Source organism: Melozone crissalis, unplaced genomic scaffold (assembly GCF_028551555.1).
Source record: "Melozone crissalis strain CALT ecotype California unplaced genomic scaffold, PUWL_Pcris_2 ptg000034l_1, whole genome shotgun sequence".
Classification (NCBI taxonomy): domain Eukaryota; kingdom Metazoa; phylum Chordata; class Aves; order Passeriformes; family Passerellidae; genus Melozone; species Melozone crissalis.
This window is the reverse complement of record NW_026535812.1, coordinates 21,486,677-21,508,674: the sequence shown is the minus strand read 5'-3', so window position 1 is coordinate 21,508,674 and position 21,998 is coordinate 21,486,677. Positions and strand designations below refer to the sequence as shown.

Below are 21,998 nucleotides of genomic sequence, written 5' to 3'. Positions count from 1 at the left end.
AGAGAAAAGAAGCTAAAGCAGGTCGAAATGATGAAAAGAGAGTGCTCCAAGAGGAGGTCCTGTGTGTAAGTGGTTTGTTGTTCCAGCAGATCCAGCTTGGGCTTCCTCTGTTGCTGGGGGTTATGTCATTGTTTGGTTTGGTGTTCCTTCAAGCCCAGCCAGCTGCAGCCATCCCAGTGCCCTGCCTCTGTTATCTGCTTTGGGAGATGTTCAAAGCGCTCGCTCACCGTGGCACAGGGATGTGCTGGAGATGGGGGGCTGCTGTGTTTTACTAAGAAAGCCTTTTCTGCCTTCTAATGGACCAACTGCCTGTTCACAGTGGGAATTCACTCAGATCTCCAGCCAGTAAAGTAGGAGTTGTTTTTGCTGTCTTCCAGCAGTAGCAGCGAAGAAGCAGAGAAAAACAAACCCAACGTGTCACTTACCCTCCATTTGTCCCTTGCATCCAGCCTTTTATTTCCCTTGCTGGTTGCTCCTGATCTTATTTTCCTTCCTCCATCCCAATGAAAAACAGATCCAAGCAATAAGGTGGGGCAGGGAGGACTGGATGCCCTTACATTTATTTTTAAAACGCCCAGGTGACTTCATTTTGTGCATCTGAATGCTCCCACATCTGATCCTGATCCATGTGATAGGAAGTGCTTTTGGTTAGAGAAGGATGAGCTGTAAATTTGCACTCCAGGTGTTTTGGAATATCCTGTCCCATGGACAATAGGATACTGAAGCAGTCCAGGTGAAACCAGCAGGTCAATAGATAGGGACTGAGGCCAGGACATCTCTCAAGCGTGGGATTAAATTCCTGCCTAAATTACAGAGGCAAAGCACTTCAGTCATCCTTTGCTTTATTGAATCAGTGAATCAGGATGACTAGAGATTTGATTTTTCTGATTGTAGATCTGAAAATGTGCCTTCTTGTTGTGGGGTTTTTTGCCCTTTTTGGTCTTTTTTTTGGGATTTTTTTTTTTTTTTTGTTGTTGTTGCTGTTGTTTGTTTGTTTGTTTTTTCTTCCTTTTTTTTTTTTTTTTTTTGCTATCTATATATGGTTTGGTTTTTAGGTATAAATAAAAAGGATAAGCCCCTAGACATTAATAAATGTATGTTCGCAGGAGAAATCAGATAGCAACAGTAGGAAGTCACTTAGAAATGGAAAAACAGTGATACACTCATGCATGGCAATTTTTAAAGAATTAGAACACGTTTTAACAATTGTATCTAAAGTAGATAACATCAGTCTCTCTGCCTTTGTCTGGGGAGCCATAGTTGTGTTTTATCATTGATGTTTTTTATTAGCTTTTGTGTAATAAACAGAAATGTGAATTATTTAACATTTAGAAATCTCATCCAGGCTTAATTAATAATCTTCCTTGGTGAATTGTAGGTCCACATGATGTGATTGACTGCTTTGAATAGAATATTTTTTTTCACAGGTTTTTTATTCTGAAGGGCTCCTGTTGTGTCCAGCTGGGAAGAGTTTTTTAAAGCCCTGTGTGTTCAGTATGACACTGAATTTGCCCTTGCCAGTGTCACATCTGTAGCCTGGCAGTTTATCCGCGACCCTGCCCTGTCCCTGACAGACTGGAGAGCTGCACCAAACTGGATTAGGCAGGAATTTGCCCTAGCTCTAATTTTATTCAATATTTTCATTAAGGGCTTGAAGGATGGAATAAGGATTGAGGCTTATTCAATTATAGTCCATATCAGGCTCTGATGGGGTTGAGAGTGCTTGATGGGTCAGGGAACGATGACCAGACGGGAGGAGAGCTCTGTAATGGTCTTCAAAGAAAAAGTTTGATCAGGGCAAGAGCCATCTACTGCACTGCAGCTAGTTGTTCTCAGACCTGCTGGTTTTTTAATTAGGTGTTTTAGGTATTTTAATTTGTAATTTTTTTTTTTTTTTTTTTAATTCTGGGAGGAATAGGAGATTACATACCCCAAGAATTAAGTTATTCTGTAGACAAAGAGAAGAGTAAACTTCTCAACAAGCTCTGTAAATGGGTCCTTAGTTCTGGTGCTGCCAGGACCTCAGCTGCCATATCCTCAGAAGGATGGAAACTAATTTAAAAAATGTGGCAGGGGACAGCAGCAGGTGGGATCTCTTACAGACAGGTATGGAGAAATGAGCTTGTTTTGTTAAAGGAAGAAATTCCTGCAAGTATGTGAAAGGTGGCAACAAAGGAAGGAGTGATGAACTCTCCTGAGGCAGATGTGCAGGAAAGAAGGAATAAATTTCAGATGCAGCAGGGAGAGCTGAGATGATTTTCCCTGAGATGAAGAGTTAGATGCTGTGGTAGTTCTCCTAGCTGAGAAGTTTGGAGATGACCATGATCACAGGGCAGGAGGTCATTTATTTAATTTATTTAATTCTCATCTCAGAGAAGTGGTTTGGGCGCAGATGATCGTGTCTCGGTGTGGGAGGATGGACTCTGTGGCTGTGTCACATCCCCTCTGGTGCTGTGACTCAGCTGCTGCGTGACATCTGCGGCGTTGGGTTTGTTCTTGTGCAAAGGAGCTTATTAACTCACATTTCTGCCATTCCCTGAAAGGCTGGATGTGTTCTTCTTGGTGCCTTAAGCTTTGACACGGGCAGGCAGCTCACAGAGGAGCTGGGCTGTGTTTGAAGAGCTCATTTTCTCGGGGGCTGTAGGTTGTGCTGTACGTGACTGATGAAAGATCCTTCCCAGCGCTGAAGCCGGTCACAGCCCCGATAAATCTGGAACAAATTCTGAGAAAGCATGTCATGTTGTGACTGGCATATCTGTGAGCATGGAGCTCTGCTTGAGAATTAGGCTCAGAGTTTGCAAAGTGCTGGTGCTGATGTCATTCCCTTGGAATGGAAGGGCTGTTGAAACAGTAAATACTTTCTGTGGCCAGAAGCTAAGTCTTGAGCTGGACCTTTTCCTCTCTTCGAAGGAAAGAATGCAGAACAAACCTAAAATGTGTATTTGCAATGGGAAAATCTTAATTAGTTTAGAGCTTTTAGCTCTTTCAAACCATTTACATACACAGCTGCTGTTCATGCAAACATGTAAACTATTGATGGAAACTTCAAACTTACCTTGAACTGACATTTTTCCCCCCTGTTTTTTAAAGCTGGGCTTTGTGCTTAAAAGTATGGTTGGAAAGGTCTGAAAATTATATTTGTGCTGTACGTGCAGAAAGGAACATAGACACAGGCTAACAGAAGCATAGAATAAAAGGCTTTAGATCAGCAGGGCTTGACACTGAAACCCTGTTAGCACCAAACAGCTGCTGAGAAAGTGTTTAGCTTTTAGGGGCATTTACTCCTGGTTGTATCTATAGAGTTTTGTTTATGATTCAAAACTCTGAAAAAAAAAAAAAAGAGGACTTGATGTGGGCCAGGTCTTTCAGCTGGCTTTTCTGCAATAAAAGATTAGTCTGGAACACTGGATCCAAAGAACCCACAGCCTGGGAATTAGAACCTAATGCTGGGAGTGCTAAAATGTCTCTGAGATTAGCAGGGTAACTCAGATTTTTTTGTACTGTCCCTCAGAGGACACCATGGAGCATTCACAAGGAATTCATCCCCACCCCCAGCTTCCTCCTAGGAGGAAGAGTTTTGCCATAGCAGATGTGGGGAACAGATGTTGATGGGAAAAGTTAAAATGGGACAATGACCTGAAGTGTTGGTTGGGCTCCTCCTTGACGTGGCTGAGCTCCTGTTCCCTGTGAAAAAGGAGGAAAGCAGCTCCTGCCAGCCCCAGCCTTTGGGGGGTGGCATACAGATTTTGTGTCTGCCTGTCAGATACTCGCTGCTCAATCAGCTGAGGAAGAGGAAAGGACAAAGACTGAAATGCAAATCCACTGTCTGTTATGCTGGGACAATGAGTCCCAGGCAGGTGAGTCATGCTCAGCCACCCACCACCTTTCCTGAGCACTTCCAGGTAATTTTTTTGAACCTGACTTGCCTGGTTTACATCAAGATTTGCCCATTTCTTGCGGCTGTTCTTGCCCACTTTTCCACCACTGCATCTGGGATGTCCAACAGATGCTCCTTGTCCCCAAATGCTCCAGTGAGCTAATTTAGAATATAGTCCTTGGTAATTCAGAATATAGTCCTTGGTGGCTGCTGAGTGACAACAGAGCCAGGAGGAAAGGCTTTCCAGCAACTCTGTGCTATCAGATAGAGCCTATCAGCATATCAGATGGTTTCTTTCCTTCTCTATTGTCTTCTGTTTCACAAGGCTTTCTGCTCTTTGCTGGCTTGGAAGGAGGATGTTGAGCATGATAGTCAGAGATTGGCAGGTCAGAGCAACTTCCCTACTGAGGGAGGGATTTGGGACAGGTCTCTCTTCTCCTTAGCTTAGTCTAGCTCAGGAGACTGTGAATAATCATGTTTATTACAGAAAGGAACTCGGCCATCCAGAGAAGCCTGAGATTTTTTTTTAATTCCTCTTGAAATGGGAAGCTAAGGGTTTGAAATACGGTAAATACTGTAATTCTTGATAACCACTCCTGAGGTCCCCTTTCAACCTGTGATGTTCTCTGATGCTGTTATAGACATCACTTGTGGATGTTTATTGCTTTCTGCCTTTAGTATTTGCTTTATTTTCACAGGGCATTATTTGTTACATGTATCCCATTCCCTCTCCTCAAAGTCTTTGAAGAAGAATTGTCTTCTTCCACTTCCAGTTTATCTGTATAAACACTTGGTGACTTAAATATCCATACTGACCTCATGAATATCCATATTGCCCTCAAAAATGTCCACATATCTGTAATAACCCAAGCCCTCTGTATCTGGTACTCAAGCCTCTGTGTGAACAAGATGCATAACTGGGACACCAATGTAAAAAAAATCCCTGAGTGGGACACTTCATTGAGAAGTTTGATTGAAGTAATTAAATTCTTATTTATTTGCTGGGCATACCCACCTCCCTTAAGCCTTGGAGTCAGTTCCTGTGCCTGGAGCAGATTGAACCCTCAGCCCTGACCTGCAGAGGGTGGGAGTTACTGTGCAAAGCAATCACCTCTCATGGCAGAGGGAAATGAGATTTCCTTGGGCTCCAGGGTCTGCTTTCCTCTCCTGCTCAGTGTGACAGAGCATCCTTGCTAGAAAGCAGAGAGAGGGAAGAAAATGCAGTCCACATGTTTGGGATTTAGGGTTGAGCGTGATTCACGCTCAGCTTCTGGGGGTTGTAATTAGGGGTGACATAATAACCAGAAACTTTTGATAAAATAGTAGCAGCTTTTTTGTTACGCTCAGAGCTGCAGAAGCTGCTTCTGATTAGCATCCCTTCGAGATAAGCCTGCAGGATCTCCACACTGTGCAGATCTGCCTCCAGGCTTTTGTGGCACAGTTCAACTTCTTTACTGACACTGAAAGGAACCCTGCATTCTGAAACACCCCAAATTTTGACATTTTCACTTGGATCAGCATCTCAGACTTTCCCTCAGCCATTTTAGTCCATCTGTGAAGTTTTGAAATCAATATTATCATATTCTGGCTCAATCCTGCCAGTTTATGCTCTTTATAATACACTCTGAGGGTTATCTGCTATGGAAAAACAACAATCTTGCTATCCTCAGCTTCTCCTCAAATATTACTACTCCTTTCTTTTCCAAGTGGTTGAGACTAAAAGGAATCCAGGAATGTGTGCAGCAGGAGATCTGTCATTCCCAGTCCACACTAAGGTGCATTCTTGTAGGGAGAGATGGGCATTTACACTGGAATTCTGCCATCAGCATTCAGCCAATTCTATTTTTTGGCAGTCGAGCACATGGAATTTGTAAAAAGAAGATCTACTTTTTTAAAGCAGGTCACAGACAAAAATAAAGACACATTCTTGGGCTAGGAGAAGTAGGTCAGGTTTTGGGGGAATCATTAGTGAGAGCTGTTGATCTGATCCCACCTGTTTATTAATGTTTTTTGCTTCCTGTGCCAAGGACGTCTGGCTCATTTTGCTTTAGGTGAGATATGTTCTTCTGCTTTGGTGAGCAAACTTTTTGCATTAACATTTTAAAGAAGAAAAATAAGAAAAAAAAATCCCAGGAAAATATGTTCCTGGTTTTCCATTAGAGAATACTGTAGTGGAAAGTGAGGCCTCTGTGTGCTGTGGTCCAAAAGGAATAAAGCTGCTTTGTGTCACCTCATTACTGTGAGCTGATGTTTCACCTCAAGATTGTTTTGAGGGGGGAGGATGAGGGAAAGGCCGATTATTCCACCGCTCAGAGGATGGCCTCTTGTGCACAGTTATCCCTCTGATTTAGGGGGGAGCATTTCTGTGGGTGCCTCTGTGCAGCCCCTGCAGGAGCTGCTGTGCCAGGCAGGGAGGATGGATTGCTGCTGCTCAGACTCTGGAATTTGCTGGCATCACTTCAATGCCTCCAGCTGCGAGGGGGCTGCAGAGAACCTTGGGCATTACCCAGGTTAAGGACAAGGTGGCTGCAGAGAACCTTGGGCATTACCCAGGTTAAGGACAAGGTGGCTGCAGAAGAACCTTGGGCATTACCCAGTTTAGGTACAGGAGGCTGCAGAGAACCTTGGGCATTACCCACTTTAGGTACAGGAGGCTGCAGAGAACCTTGGGCATTACCCAGGTTTAAGGACAAGGTGGCTGCAGAAGAACCTTGGGCATTACCCAGTTTAGGTACAGGAGGCTGCAGGGTGGTGCTGGGGCTCAGGGCAGGCTCCTGTGTGGCTCCCCTGGGTTTTCCCTGCATGGGACAAGGACATTTGTCCTCTCCAGGGCCCTGGTGGCCAGCCTGAGGACAGCCCAGTCTGCAGCTACTCATGTTGTGATGTCTGTTTGTCCCCCTCCCCTGTTTTTATTTATGTGACTGAAATTCTTGTTTAATTTTGGTAATTTATTTCTCTTCCTCTTTCCACGTTCTCTCTTTTACAGAATTTGATTCAGAAACAAAAAGGGTTCAAGACATTCTTTCTGGAATGGAGAAACCACAGGTATGTGATCCCAAATTGCCACACAAACGTAACAATAGCAAATGTGAGAAGTAGATTGTGTCAAAACACACTGGTGATTTCACAGGGGAGCACCTCTGATTTTTTTCCCTTAGCAGATTGCTGCCCCTAACTCATTTTGCTGGGATATAAATCTGAAGGATCTTTTGTGCTCATGGGTGTTTGAGGGCTCTGCCCACTCCAGGAATTGCACCGCTTGTCTGTTTCCTGAGGACAATTCCCAGTATTCATACTGTAATGGGGAGCTCACTGAACTGGGGTGACTTGCATAGCTCTTACCACCCTCTCCCCTGGGTTTCATTTTGTCATGAGCAATTTATGTCTTTAATCATGATTAAATTAAGCTAATTCTATTATTCAATGGCAAATTACTATAGTCTGTGTTTGTCTGAGGCATAAAAGCCTGTAAATTATGATGGAATTGAATCACTCTGTAAATAACCCTAATGCTGAGTGTGACTGCACTCAGGTGAGGTTATTAATAAATCTGCTTGTAAGCCATTTTCCAGTTTGGTGTGTCAGATGAGAGCCAGAGGAGCACTGTGGGTCTGAGTGAATGGTCCAAGCCAGCACTGGGAGAAGCAGCCATGGGGCGGAGGAGGCAGAAATCCCAAAAAACCCCCAGCCCATCTCCTGTGCTCTCCAGAGCACTTAGCACAGAATTGTTTTACAGAGTCAGTATTTTTGTACCAAGGACCCGCCTGAGTGTTACTCATTTGGTCAATAGCCACAGCCAGGTGATTTACAAAAATCCAGAGAGCTGACAAGAAAAATGTGTTGTTTCATATTTTTATCCTTAGAGGTAGGAAGAGAAGCTATTAGAGCAACTTGCAGGATTCTGAGATCTGGACAATTAAATTTATGGTAACCAGAGCCCTTAAAGCAGAAGTAAACAAAGAAATGAAAAATAGACAAAAATAATTTTCCTTTAATCACACCAAAATTGGGATTTAAAAAAAATCCAAATCATGGCAAATGCTGGTTCAATAATAATGACATTTACTGAGGTGAAGTTGGAGATTATCTATTATTCTCTCTCTGCAACTTTGACATTTGTGAGTAATTAAACTCGCAGGACTGTCACAAATCATGAATTGCTGTGAATGGTTCTGTGTGTGTACAGTCAATATTACATCTGATAGAAATCTATCATATTATGCATAAATAGTCATCTTGGTCATGTTGCTGGGCAAATCTTATTCAAGTGAAAAATAAAACAATGTAAAGGAAAAGAGCACGGTGGTGAGTCAGTGACAAGTGAGTGATGCTGTGTCTGCAGCAGATGGGTTTGATTTGTCCAAGTGGGCAGCTCTCTCCATCCATGGGGGGATTAAACCATCCAAAGGTTTAGCCTTGAGAGCAGATCCTGCATGAGAAGTGTCACAGGGAGGTGTCTGGATCATACAGGTACCTCTCTCACACAATATACACAATTTTAAAATTATTACTTCATGAAAGGTCTTTTTTCAGTAATAGGCATTGTTACCTGTTTAAGAAGTGTGCAGCCAAGCTGTAAATTTAATCAGAGCTTTGTCCCTTTAACAGCCAGAATTTTAAAAAGCACCTTTTGGTTTCAATCCCCCATGGTTTTGTGTCAACTGAAATATGTTTTTAATTCACATTATCACAGACAAAGTAATCATTCCCCGAAACAAATTCCTCGGTGAGGGGAGGGAAACCTGACTCTGGGTTTGTGAAATGGCTGCATCTGACAGCCAAGGGGCTTGGGGGGACACCCCCCCATGGGGGATCACCAGGGCTCTGTCAAAGCGCAGCTCAAACATCAGCCTGGCTTTCCAAAGGCAGCCTGCTCCCGCTGACTCGCTCTGCAGCAGAACTCATATTTAATCACGGGGGTTTTTGCCTAAAATTGCAGGATTAGAGCCATAATTTAAAAGCAGAATCTCAACCCAGTAATAAGTGTGAATTCATTTGACCCCCAAGCCTTTCAAGCCGTGCCCTGGAGGGAGTAAATGAATGTTGCTTGCAGTGTAGTTCTCACACACACAATGAGCCCCCGACCACACCATGCCTGTGAATGCTAACCCGGAATTTGAAAGATAATGAAAGTTGTACAGAAACATTTTTCATTACCTGAAAGACGGGAAGGGCCGATACTCATCAGTCTTGTAACCTTATTGAAGTGGTGCAGGAGTTGGACTCTTTCCCAGGGGCTTTTATGGAATAATTATTTACACCGCCGAGTTTTGATAGAGCAGAAAGGAAGCATTTACTGTGTAAACGGAGAAGTTTTCAGAAACTAATTAACTCTGCTTTTCAGCAGACGTACAGAACTCCTTGTGGGAGAAGCTTTTGTTAGGTCTCAGCTAAAAGGCCAAGCCAGCCCTCTTCAAAGCAGGCCCAGTGATTTTGGGGACAGATGACACAGGCTGGGGGAACTCAGAGGCAGCACCAAGGTTTACCTGCCCAGCCTTGGAGGAGATGCTCTGGCTGCTTATATTTTATCAGATGAAATTAGTGCAATGTTAATGAACAATGAGCTGGTTTTAAGTGGTGGTGAGGTATTTCTGTCTGCAAGTTCAGAAGGGCCCATTAAGCCCACCATTGTGATGGTACAGCTTACATCCTTACAGCCTGGAGAGGGCTGGTGCAGGTCTGCACCTTTGGAAAGGTATTTGTGTAAGTTAGAAAAATTGGAGGCAAAGATACTGAACTGCTTTACAAGCGCCTGCTCGTTATTCTCAACATATCATAACCCTATTTATTTAACTTAGCTTTTTTCACAGCAAAGCTTAGTGCTTTCTGCTCCAGGTAGGAGTTCCTTGGTAAACTAAGTGCTGGCTTTGGCCATGGAAGGAGATACTGGCAGGTGACTGTGATATGGTATCAGCCTGTTGGTCAGGGAGCAGCAGATAGCTTTATCTCCAGCCACACAAATAAATCCATTCCCAGCTGACGTGCACAGCCCAGGGAGGGAATAGATTTGCCTTTTCTGACTTATCTTGCAGACAGTGACCCCTCGCTTGCTTTCCCGCACTTGCTGTGTGTGCTCAGTGCAGCCAGGGCTGGTATTTAACCATTTCTGGTGTTTATTTTTAAACCTGCAGCAGCAGTTGCTGTGTACCTACGAGCTCCAAGGCAGCCAGCAGCCGCTCTGGGTGCTCCTTCCCTCTGAAATTAATGCTGCAGCAGCAGCTTAGCAACTGGGCTTGGACTTTTATCCTCTGCTGGCTTCAGAATAACAGTCTGACAGTTCCTAGCAGTTAGCCCACAAGATACTTTCTCTTATTTTAAGAAACCCAAGCCCTAACTTTTTACAGATTGCTGAGGTTCGTGGAGGGCCAGAGTTTGGCTGAATGTGGAATATATACGTGTGTCCTTGGGAGTAGTCATAGAGAAAAACATTTCAATAGAACATTGGCAGCGTAGCCTGCCTCCAGCTCCAAGTCTGTCTGAATTTATGAAAAACAATTATGCAAGCATATTTCCATAATAAAAGAAACTGCATGTTGATGGGCTGAGCTGGCATAGTCTGTTAAAAAAAACCCTAAAATTTATTTGGATCTTGTTAATCAGCTTTTTGATCAAAATATTATTTTAAATGCAGATTTTTAGCTCTTACATGTCTCTGCTCCAATTTCATTTACATATGTGTGTATAGACATATATGTGTATATCTCAAAAAATTTAACTTATTTGTCTTACTTGAATCATTCAAGATTCTTATAAGGTATCTTATCCAGTATCAGGGTTGACTGCTCCAAGATTTTAAGATAAACATTGATTTCATAGCATCAGAAAAATATGATAAGAAAATGCCACGAAAGCAAGAAATGCCATGAAAATTTATAAAACCATTTGCATGTCCATGTTTTTTACAAAGAAAGCTTGATGCTGCTTAAACCTTTTTGCCTTATAACTTATTTTTCATATTAACTTGAACAAAGGTTTTCTTATTTTGGCAAGATTTAAGTGTGCTGCTATAAATTAAAATCTCTAACTTTTGAGATCATGGTGTTTATGATGAGACATTTCATGGTGTCACCTACTTGTCAGGCTGTTAAAAATGGATTTATGACTTGCTCAGAAAGAATCTGGTTGATATATGGGTATCAGACACAACAGTTGCAGAGCTCATCAGCTGGAAGCAATGTGTTTCCACACAAGAAGGTAAATATTCTCCATTATATAAAGACATCCAGAAGCTGGATTTGTAAACAAGCAGTCCCTGAAAACTGGTTGCTGATACTTCATTCCCCAAGTAATTTGTGGGTAAGGGGTTTCACTTGTCTCAACAAAAGTTAGGAAATGTGTAGCTGAGCACCTGCAGCATTCATGTTACACCTTCTGAAATAACAGCATCTTGCTCTTTGTGTTGCAAAAATCTGTCAAAATTACAGATGCGGTGAAATTTGTTGCATAGGAAAAATAAAGAATATAAACCCTCAGGCTTTGATTCCTCCATATGGAGGCTAACTAAAAAAATATTCTTTATATATTTATTACAATTAAGAAGGAAAAACACCATGATTTTCATGATGAAAAGGGGAGAGTTGGTGGCAGGGCATTTGAGTTTTTGGAGACTTTGAGGCTCTCCTGGGATATTTCAGCAGGCTGGTGTGAAAACGTGCTGCCTTTCCCAGATAACCAGTGCAGCTATTGCTTTTTATTTATTTTTCTTTTGAGACAGTGGCTGGGGAGATTTTTTACTCTTCTTTCCTGGCCTGATAACAGGGCTGCTCTCTGGAAGCTGCTGCTGGCTGTGTGCAGCTGATGTGCCAGTGGCTCTCCTGGTGAGCAGGGTGGTGCTGGTTCTGCCAGCTGTGTGAACCTGGCTCTCCAGAAGAATACAGTGGCACTGGTGGGGTGATAAAATTGGTTTGGTGCAGGAGTTTGAGGTGCTTTTTCCATGTTTTATTAAACAATAACAATTCCTTACCCCTGTGCCACGGGGCTGTTGCCTGCAGTGGTGACTGCAGATCACACACAATACTTCTATCAAGGCACAAAGTGGTTGATTTGCAATGTAGTTTTTAATTGACAGTCTGGACTTTTATTATGATTTTCCCTTGTGCTTTTGAGCCAACATAAATTTTCAGGTTGAATTGGGTTTTTCTACTTACTTGCTGTTGAGTTATTGTGGTTTCAAGTGGCAAGAAGGAACAGGATGACTGAAAAAGCCATCAGAGTTTCATTGAAAAAGCTCCCCAACAAAAACTTCAGAAAAATAATTGTGCGTAAAACAATCTGTAGGTTGAAGTCTTTGTTCCATTTAGTTTTAGACACCTTTTGGGAATGGCCACAGCAGCAGGTACCTCCAGAGGCATCCTTTGCTGGATGCTCAGACAGTGACAAGCCAGTTCCCTGCAGGGGAACCTCTCTCTCTATTTCTCATCTGTTACAGATCACTTTTTGCCATGAATCTGTGTTTTTGTTTGTGTTGTTGATCATTTCTGACCCTTTACTTTTCAACTCTAGCTCGGAAATTTCCATTTTGCAAGAAATTGTGAAGATGCAAGCAAAAAGCAAATGCTTACAGAATAGTGGTTTTTCCTCAGATTTCAGATTAACTGGTGGTTCTTTTATAGGTTACAAATATTCAAGCAAGAACAGTTTTGCTGTCCTGGTCACCTCCCACTGGCCTTCTCAATGCAGATAGACACAACAACGGTTTGCCTTACACCTGTACCTACGAGGTTGCCTTATCAGATAAAGGGAGGGATGGAAAATACAAGATCATTTACAGGTAAAAAACAGCATCTTTACACTTTCTTTGTTTCATTAGGAGTAAATTCTCTGAGCTTTTCAGGGTGTATCCTGGCATGGCCATCAGCCACAGCAGAAAGGCACGTTTCCTTATCAGAGGAGCTTGCAGGGATCTGGTGGAGTGCATGTCACAAGGTCCCTAATTGCCACCCCATCCCACCTCCCTGGCACATGGCACATCCTGCCTGCCATGCCATCACTCCCATTGCCAGTGAAAAGGTTACATTTTCTTTTATGCCAAATGTCAAAACCTTTCCTGTACACCATGCAGGCAGGAGAGCTGCCTTCCTAATGGGCTAATTTTGCGTGGACTTGCAGAATTTAGAAGAGTAAAATCTTGTTATTTCAGCTAACGAGAAAAATGTGAGGGCTTTGTTGCCTTGTGGTGTCTTAGATGAGCAGAGGAGGGAGTGGAGCAGTCAGTAGGTTACAGAGGCTCCCCAGAAAAACCCAAATACTTGGCTCTCAGCAGGCTTCAGTGAAAATTCTGAGGGATTTCTCTGTGTCTCCTTGCAGTGATCCTCTGAGCTCACTCTGTGATCAAGCACATATGGTGTTATGCCTTTCTTTTTCCCCCACTAATGACGTCTAGGAAAGAGAATTTGGAGATGTGACCTTGGCTATTGTGAAATAGCTAATCCTTCCCAAGTCTCATTAAATAAAGTCCAGGTGATAGAGCATTTAAGGAATTACCTCTTGAGACCAAGCCATCTCCTTTCTTAAGATGTCCTGTGAATTAGGGTATTCCTCTTGGTATGCTGAAGGCAGCTCTTGGATAATACAAAAAGGGTGTATTAACCAGGGAAAGGCTGCCTGATTTTACTCTGTTTTTTTCTGGCATTTACAGCAGCTGTTTGTGAGCCAATGTGAGCATCTCCATAGTCAAGTGTGTGCTGCTGAGCTTTTAAAGTGGGAAGGACACTTTCTAGTACTCCTTGTGCTTGATGGCTGCACATTTTCTCCTGGTTATGAAATGTTGTGCATCTGTTTTAAAGCTGCTGGTGGTGATGTGTCTCCTGCTGCTGGCCAGAGTGCAGCCCTTAGCTTGATGTGGTATGTTCCATCAGGAGCAGCAGTAATTGTTATTACTATAGGCAAAAGAGAGTCTGCAATATGCTGAATACATTGTCTTTGGAAGGAGGTGCACTCGTTTCAGAGGGGAAAACCTGGATTTGCAGAGCATTGTATTATATGAAATAAAAAATAGAAGGCTTGCTGGTGGATTTCTGGCGACCCAGCAGGCGTGTGCTTTCTGGTGGATTTTGTTCTATTGATTTTGAGACATCTCCCTGTATTTGTCCAGCTAGCTATGAAATATTTCTTTATGCTGAATTGAGAGCTTTCTTGTTTCCCATATTTTAATAAAATCATGAATAAGCCAAGCTCTTACATGAGATGGCTATTACTTATTAAGCACTGACCCGTACCTTAATCTTCACAGATTTGGCAACACATGACTGAGCCCAGTGTTCATTTACCAGCAAACAAGCCAGAAGGAAAAAGAATAGCCCTAACTATGTTGGCTGCTTTTGAAATTAATGGATTGTATGCTGGTTATTTCTTAAAATGTCCAAACCACTTTGCTTTAAGTTGTCTTGGTATTGAAAGAGAGCTGGGTCCAGCTGTTTGGGTGTTAATTAAATGTCTCCTTGCTGTGGTCCTCACAGGGAGTGTGGTTCTGGAGGAGAGAGCAATAAGTGAAATGGTTGTGCAAGAAACTCTGCTTTTTCCTGTGAAGTTCAGTGGGTCACTGTGTATGAAGTATTTTGAATAGGGAATGTGAAGAAACTACAACAATAATGTTTGGGTTTTGCTCCTTTTGGCTCTGGGAGGGTTGAAAACCACAATGAGCTTTATACAAATATCAGCAAAATATGAGGTAGCATTGAAATGAACCCATCTATTTAGTTTACTGAATAAATTAGTGTGATAAATTATTTTCTGTGCATATGGAGCTTTATGAAGTTTTCAGGAAGCGTGAAGTGTGGTGACAAATTGTTGGTATATGGTTTCTACTGTTTCTCTTTGGAGGGATTATTTTTCTTCTTTCAAATTCTATCACTAGAAAATCACTAGCTGTGCTATATGGGATATTGCTTTTCATAATTTATTGATTTATTTGGTTTTATTGATTTATTTGTATTTCTTTCCTGTAGTGGAGAAGAATTAGAATATCACCTGAAGGACCTTAGGCCAGCAACAGATTATCATGTCAGGTGAGTCAGCATGATTTGAATATCGCTTAAATATAAACTCTTCAATGATATAAGAATAAATGTGAAAGACTTTGAAGTAAATATACAGTGTTGTTCAAGAATTTCATGGTCACCTCTGTAGTTGGGTTTTTCATTGGTTTCTAAATATTTTATCATAGATTTTATCTTGGACTATGAGAGTGTTTTTGAACAGTATCTTTCATTGTGTTGTCATTACTTTAGTGAGAGATAAAAAGAAGTTTATGATCTGTATTTCTGTATGGATAACAGGCCTGGAAGTGCTTATGTATGAAAGTAGGATATCTGAGGTAATTTAAAAATTTGGCTCAAGCACCTGGTGTTTCTTCAGTTCCTGTAAGATGAACACTGGAAGTGCTCCACACTTTTTTTGATAAGGAGGCCACACTTTGGGAAGTAAAGCTGCTGCATACAGATCCATCTGACCATAGACACTTCAGCATTTATTCCAAGAAAAAAATGGATTCACACTGAACTGTGTTGATGTTTTCATAACATATTTCTCTTTGATTCTGAAGATGTGTTTTACACATTTATTAACTATTAACACATTCTAGTTTTGTTCTAGATTGTTTTAACACTGTGTTACCTGCTCATGTTGCTTTTTTTTAAAGACTTTATGAACCAAGCCTTTGAATTTACATCCTGTTCACTTACCTTCAATATCCTTTAAAAAAAAAAATCCTTTCACTCTTGTCTATTGTTCCCTTCTGTTTTTCCAGACAAGGGCTAGGCACACTGTTTCACATCAAGGTTGCTCCTGTTTGTAAAACTAAAGAACAAACACCTTGCTTCTGAGCGCTAAAAAAAAACAATCCCACACCAAAATGTGTCCATCTAGCTCTGCTACTATAGATTATTTTTAAGGATTTTTTTCTAGCCCTAAAATGAATTTTTCAAGTAGAAGCACAAGACCAGAAGGAACTTTTCGTAAATGAGGAAAAGATGCAGCTCCTGAATGGGGCAGGAGCCTTGTCCTTGGCAGCAAAGGGATGGCAACAAGGAGAAGGTTGTAAAACACTGTTGAGCTTCCTTTTGAGCATTGAACATCTCTTTTGAAGCCAAATTCAAACACCAGAGACCTCACCTCACCGTGCACAGCTGGGCTGAGGTTTCAGTCATTTTTAGGGGTGCTGTGGGTATTTGCCCCAGGTCCTGGCTGACTTCTTCCTCCCTGCCTACAGTTCCCTCCACCGTCTTGCAGGTTTGCCAAATACAGGTTGTTTGTGAGAAGTTAACAATAACTTCTGTTTGAAAAGGAGTGTCTAAATACAACAGTCAGCCTTGCAAAGCAGCAGCAGTGTTTGTAGTGGAGCGAGCTGTCGCTGAAGCAGCGGCTGTTTGCTTTCCACCATAGTTTTTATTTCCTTCAGCTGAAACTGCATTATGTATTAATGACTGTGAAGAAATAAATCTGTTGAGGAAAGAAATTTATGGGGCCAGCAGTTACTGGGCAGATCGCCTTGGGTCTCCTTGACCTTGGCAGCATCCCTCAGGGCTTTGTCTCTGCTGGACAAGGTGCTTGTGCTCCAGCCTGGAATGGCCTGGTTTGCTCTGAACCACCACCTGCTTCCCTCCAGGTGTGTTGCTGTGGTGCCCTCAGTGCTCAGGGCTTCAGTGGCTTGCAGGAGATGCCCCTTGAGCTCATTTTCACAGGGTTTTATTTCCCTTGTGGTGTGTGTTGGATGCCGGGCCACGCTCATTTCCAGCACACACATGTGCCACTTGCCAGATGCAGACCCAGTTAATTAATTGCATTTCTTGTTGCTCCTGCCTGCTAACAGGTGATGTGTAAAGCAGCACCAGATCTTGTCTACCTCCCCCAGAGGGTTTGATTCCATGTAGGTGGTCATTGTGCATAAATTACTCTTATCTACTGAAAACAAATTTAGAAATTGCCCTTTCTTTAGCTCTGCATTCAAGCACACAATAGCTACAGCCAACTCAGAGGTCATTGCCTGGTCATGGCCTGAACTTTGCTTTGAGTAGAAGACTCCCAATTTGCACTTTCTTTTGCTGCATGGAAAATGTGAAGGGGAAAAATAACGTCATTACTTTTTCAGAGAAAAGCACCTCGTGAGGAAGTGCTCAACTACATCCCATTTGCTTTCCCATATTATTTGTCACTGCATGTTCTCTGCTGACATATAGAGGATTTGCCTGAAATCAGATTTGCTTTGAAGATTTTTAGTTTATCACAGTAGTGTTGCTGGCCTGTGTTAGTTCTAGTCCATGGAGGTGCAGTAAATGTTGATTCCTGAGTTATGTAGGAAAAAATAGTACCCATGGGAGGAGACCAGCACTCAATATGGTACATGTGGATCAAGTGTAAACCAGGCATTAAAGTTGATACCTTTTTCTCTGTTGTATTTCAAGGAGGATTTTACCACAGTGTGTGGAATTCTGGCAATAGGCAAGGAAATACTGGTGGAAAGAAAAGATAATGAAGATATCTCAGTAGTCCATGGGAATATTTGCACAAAACAATGTTCCTCTTCTGCTGTAATGTTTTTTGTATTCTTGTATAAGTGAAGCAAAGCTGGGATTGCCACTGGGCTGTGAATAGTCTGTCATTATTGGATGGTGCTGTGGGTGCCTTGGTGGTCACTGAGGCCAAGGCAGTGCCACTGCAATTGTCAGCACATTTATAACCCATTTCAATTCTGTTCCAGGGTATATGCAACGTACAACTCAGTCAAAGGATCCTGCTCAGAGCCAGTCAGCTTCACCACTCACAGCTCAGCACCAGAGAGCCCCTTCCCACCCAAAGCCTCACACAGGACCAAAAGCTCCTTAACCTTGCAGTGGAAGGTGGGTAACACTTGGTTCAGGCAGAGCAGGGGAAAAGTTCTGACAGTGAGCATAAATGTTGGAAATAATTGAAAGCTGAGACAGTCATTTTGCAGTAAGGGACTTGAACTTGCTCTGCTCTGACAAATCCCTTCCTGTGCACCGACCTGACTTTTAAAATGTATGTGTTTCATTATGTCCAGCTCCTTCCCAGCATTGGTTAAGAGGTTGCCAAGCCATGTGCAAAGCTTTGGTTTCACTTGAAGCTGTGCTCATTTGCCTGGGGGAGGTGAAGCTGTTTTCTCTTACTCCCCAGATCACCTTTTGTTTATTTTTGTTCGTAGGCACCCATTGATAATGGTTCAAAAATCACCAGCTACCTTCTGGAGTGGGATGAGGTAAGTAGTAACTGGTTGAAATAAATACACAAATAAATGGCACTCAGACTTTACAAGGATTTGCTGAGTAAAGAAAAGTAATTAAATACAGGAGAAAGTAGAAATGGGAAAATGAAATCCTGATGGCATTAGGTAAAGAGTTGGAAAGGTGAAAGAGGCAGTGGAGGGAAAGCTTTCCATTCAATTTATTTTATATAGAGACAATGTTCTGTTTCTGTACCCTTGAAATCTTTTATCACTCATTTGGTGTACTTTATTTAATTAGCATTACTTGCTATTTAATTACTTGTGATGTATCTTACAGTTCTGTTCATGATCTCTTTCTCCTGCTGCTGAGTGCAGAACAAACACTTGTTCCTGCCTTAGAGGAGAAGAACCATGATCTTGCAGACCTGTCCACAGAAATGTACTCAGGGTCAAAATAAATGTCCTCTGTGTACTGGCAATTAGCCCCTTTCCAGACACAAAAGGAAATAAGTTTTTTCCTGAATATCTTCCATGGTTAGTGAGCACTGGGCTGTTGGGAGAGTGCCCTGAGAGATGATGTGCAGGATTTGTTGGAGGTGTGTTCTTTATCCCCTAATTTCTGCCCCCTTTCCTTTCTGCAAGTGATATTTCTGCAGAAAGCATGAGTCAGGGAGTTTTATCTCTGAAGGAAAAGAATAAATTGGATGACAGAAAGGGCTTGGACAACATGTAAATAAAAGTAATGAGTTGGGAAATGAAGGGTGTGAAAAGGTGTTTGGTTGTAAAGTCTGAGAAACGTCTCTTGAGGTCTTTTGTAGTCTAAAAATACTCTAAAGGGAGTTTTCTGTTATGAATAGTTTTCCACCATGGCATTAGTGACACATTCCCTGCTCGTTCTGCTGCATGTTGGGTGTTTGGAAGCACTCACTGCAAGCATTGTTGTGTGCACTGTCACAGCTAGTGGGGTCTGCATGGTGAGAAACCCTCAGAACCTGAGCTAAAGTTGAGCAATAACTTCAGAATGACTTGCTGTCCCTCTGCACATAGTGGAAAACCAAAGGTTGTCATTAAACAAGGGAAAAAGGGGAGTGTGAAGTCTGGGAAAGAAGGTAAAGAGAGATTTCTCCAAAAGCTTGGGCCATAATGATCCTGTTAGTCCTGTGACATCTTGATTGTGCACTTGTGATTTCTTCCAAAGCTTCCAGTAACCTGGAGCTGAAGGAGCAGAGCAGCACAGAGCAGTGGAAACATGGATGATTCCAGCCTGCAAAGGAAAGGGAAGCAACAGAAAGTCCTGTCAGAAGAGGGACCGTCAGCAGATAATTATACAGTGCAAATACTGTAATGTTCATTTTGACTACATAGAGGATAGGCATACTTTTGGATATATATAGGACAATTCTAAAATCCTTCTGTCCTTCAAACTCTTTAATAAGAATTTTGTCTTCAGAAAGAATACTTATGGCACCCATTTTTTCGCAGAGCAAAAGCAGTTTGGTTTAGGGTAGTTCAGCTACCAATGGGAAAAAATGAAGGCATCCAGATTCCCTTATTAATTACCTTGTTTTCTCAGTAACAGCCCTGAAATCTGAGATTATAATGGATAGCTGGCCAGCACAGATGAAAGAATAATGGCCCTGCACAAATTAATTTGGTGCTTCTCCAGTGGTTTGACAGGAGTCCTGGCTGAAATGTAGCTGGCAGCTTCTGAGACAGTTAATGCCACAGGTGTAGCTTCTCTAAAAATTTTTTAGAAAAATAAGAGATAAGAGATTTCTGTCTCTTATCTCTCTGATGAGAGACAGAAATGCAACGTTAAGCCACTGAAATTGAAGCCTGCTATTAATGCTTGTGAAAGGAAAAGTCTGGAGATGCAGGCTGAGTCTGCAGCAGCCCCATCCCATGCAGTGGTGGCTGGCAGGATGCTGCAGTCATTTTTCCATGGGCCATGGCAGGCTGTGCCTCTGAGGAAGAACACAAGCACACACCTCTGTTCTCAAGGTGAAGGAAAAAAAGGAACTTTATTTTCTGACTCCAACATTTATAGTTTTTCAAAAGTGACAGCGGATTGTAGGGTGACAGTGCCACCTCTCCAGTGACACTGGTCAAACTAACAATCTATCAACTCTTTCTTCTTCCATAAAGGAATGCAAAACAATGAGTTATTTACAGAAAGTAGGTGAGAAAGTTCACTACAAGAATGTCAACATTAGAAAACTTTAAAAATCTTAAAAAACCAGAGTGACAGTGAAGTGCACTCAACTGCTGGAACTCTGGCACCCAGGTACAAAAGAGAATTCACCTGCAGTGCCCTGCAGCCCCGAGCTTGGTTCTGTGCGCTCCACACGAGCACAAGCACTGCCTTCTCCTCAAGGCCACCCTGTGTCCTGCTGAAATCAAGGAATACATACATCAGGGCACAGGAGAGGGCTGCCAGGCAGCAGGGAGCACACTGCCAGAGCTCAGCTAGAGCAGCATTCATGAGCTGTGAGGCACAGGGTAAAATAATCAGCCATCAGAAGGAAATGGAGTCGTGGCTGCAAAGCAGAGAGGGCTTTGCAAGAGCAGAGAGCAAGAAATCTGTCAGATGATAAAGGTGGAGAAACACCCTAAAGTGGCAGCCTGCCTAGGAAGTAGAGTCCCTTCCTAGGGAAGAATGGTGTGGAAAGCCCTTGCCACACTCATGGCACGCAGGTCCTGCAAGGCTCTTGTGCAAAGGCTGCAAACAAAGCTGGCATCAGGCATGGGAGGTGTGGAGAGGGGTGGGGGCATCCAGGAAAACACTCCAGTTGTGTCCCAGATACACCAGTGTGTTCCCCCAGCTCAAGCAGAGTTATCCCTCCAAGGGAGGGGCTCCTGCAGCCCCTTTGTGCTCCTGGATGGGGGCTCACAGATGTCTGTCTGTCTGTCTGCCTCTCTGTCTGTCTGTAGCACAGCCCAGATCTCAGAGTGTGTCAGATGCTCAGCAGTGTCTCACCTGGTTCCTCCGGTTTTTATGGGGTAGAGGAGCAGTGTGTAGCATCCAAAGCGCCTCCAGGAGTGTAGGTGGTGTCAGTTGCGTGTGCAGAAAATGAGTTGTGGCTGTAAAACTCCACGGTGAGGTGAGGTAGGAAATTCTAGAAGGTTATCCTGCTTAATATGTTACTGTGCCACCCTACCCAGCTGCTGCTTCAGTTTAGTTCTCCGGTTTGAGGGTTTCCTGACCTGCAGACTCTGAAAGGTTGTCAGTACATAAAGCCATTCCAGTTATCCTACATTTTTCTGTCCCAGTTTGGGTTAAACAGTTTGTAATTTAACTGGTGCTTCATGTTTAGTTAGAAAACACAAATGCTTTCCCTTTACTGATCCAAGTCTTTGAATTAGAGTTGTCATACTTTGCTGATGAACTGTTGTCTCTTAAAATGCCTGAAGAACTATAAAGGACACTTAGTTCTTAAATAGGAGAGTAAAAGATCAGTTCAGCAAATTGTCACTCAGTTACACTGGATGTACCCTAAGAAAATTTCCACTGACTCTGAAGAAGTAAGGATCAGCCTCTGTCTCAGGTATTCTGGATTTCATTGGGATTGGAACATGCTTGTACTACAGGTGCGTTAGTTCTCTGGCAATAAAATCAGTTCAAATTGGTAATTAAGGAAAACTTCACCTTCTGGCTCTTTTGCTGTGAAATTTGAATTTAAAAACCTGAACTGAATTGATGACTTGGTGCCAGGATTGATTATTCAGAGTAAGCAAAAAGCTAATCAGGGGAAAAAATAGCATTAAAAATATACCAAACAGAAAACATGACTGTAAAGGAGGTGATGCTTTCCCTGATGCCAGCATTCATCAAAATCACTAAACTGTAGCTGCACTGAAAAATGCTGCTGGCACTGCTGTAAGAACCAGGCCTTTGTTGCTAATTAGATGTGAAATGCTTGTAGTGTGATTAAGTGGTAGTAA

The 21,998-nt window shown here is 42.5% G+C and overlaps 1 protein-coding gene across 1 annotated transcript in view; it reads left to right on the top strand.

Annotated features, from left to right (window-relative positions):
* The window catches only part of FNDC3B (fibronectin type III domain containing 3B), a 185,059-nt gene that overhangs the window by 112,528 nt on the left and 50,533 nt on the right, over positions 1-21,998 (top strand). Inside the window, exons 7-11 of the mRNA XM_054282594.1 lie at positions 6,864-6,922; positions 12,490-12,647; positions 14,824-14,883; positions 17,574-17,712; positions 18,036-18,089. Of these exons, the coding sequence (XP_054138569.1) occupies positions 6,864-6,922; positions 12,490-12,647; positions 14,824-14,883; positions 17,574-17,712; positions 18,036-18,089 (470 nt within the window). The remainder of the gene's footprint in view (positions 1-6,863; positions 6,923-12,489; positions 12,648-14,823; positions 14,884-17,573; positions 17,713-18,035; positions 18,090-21,998) is intronic.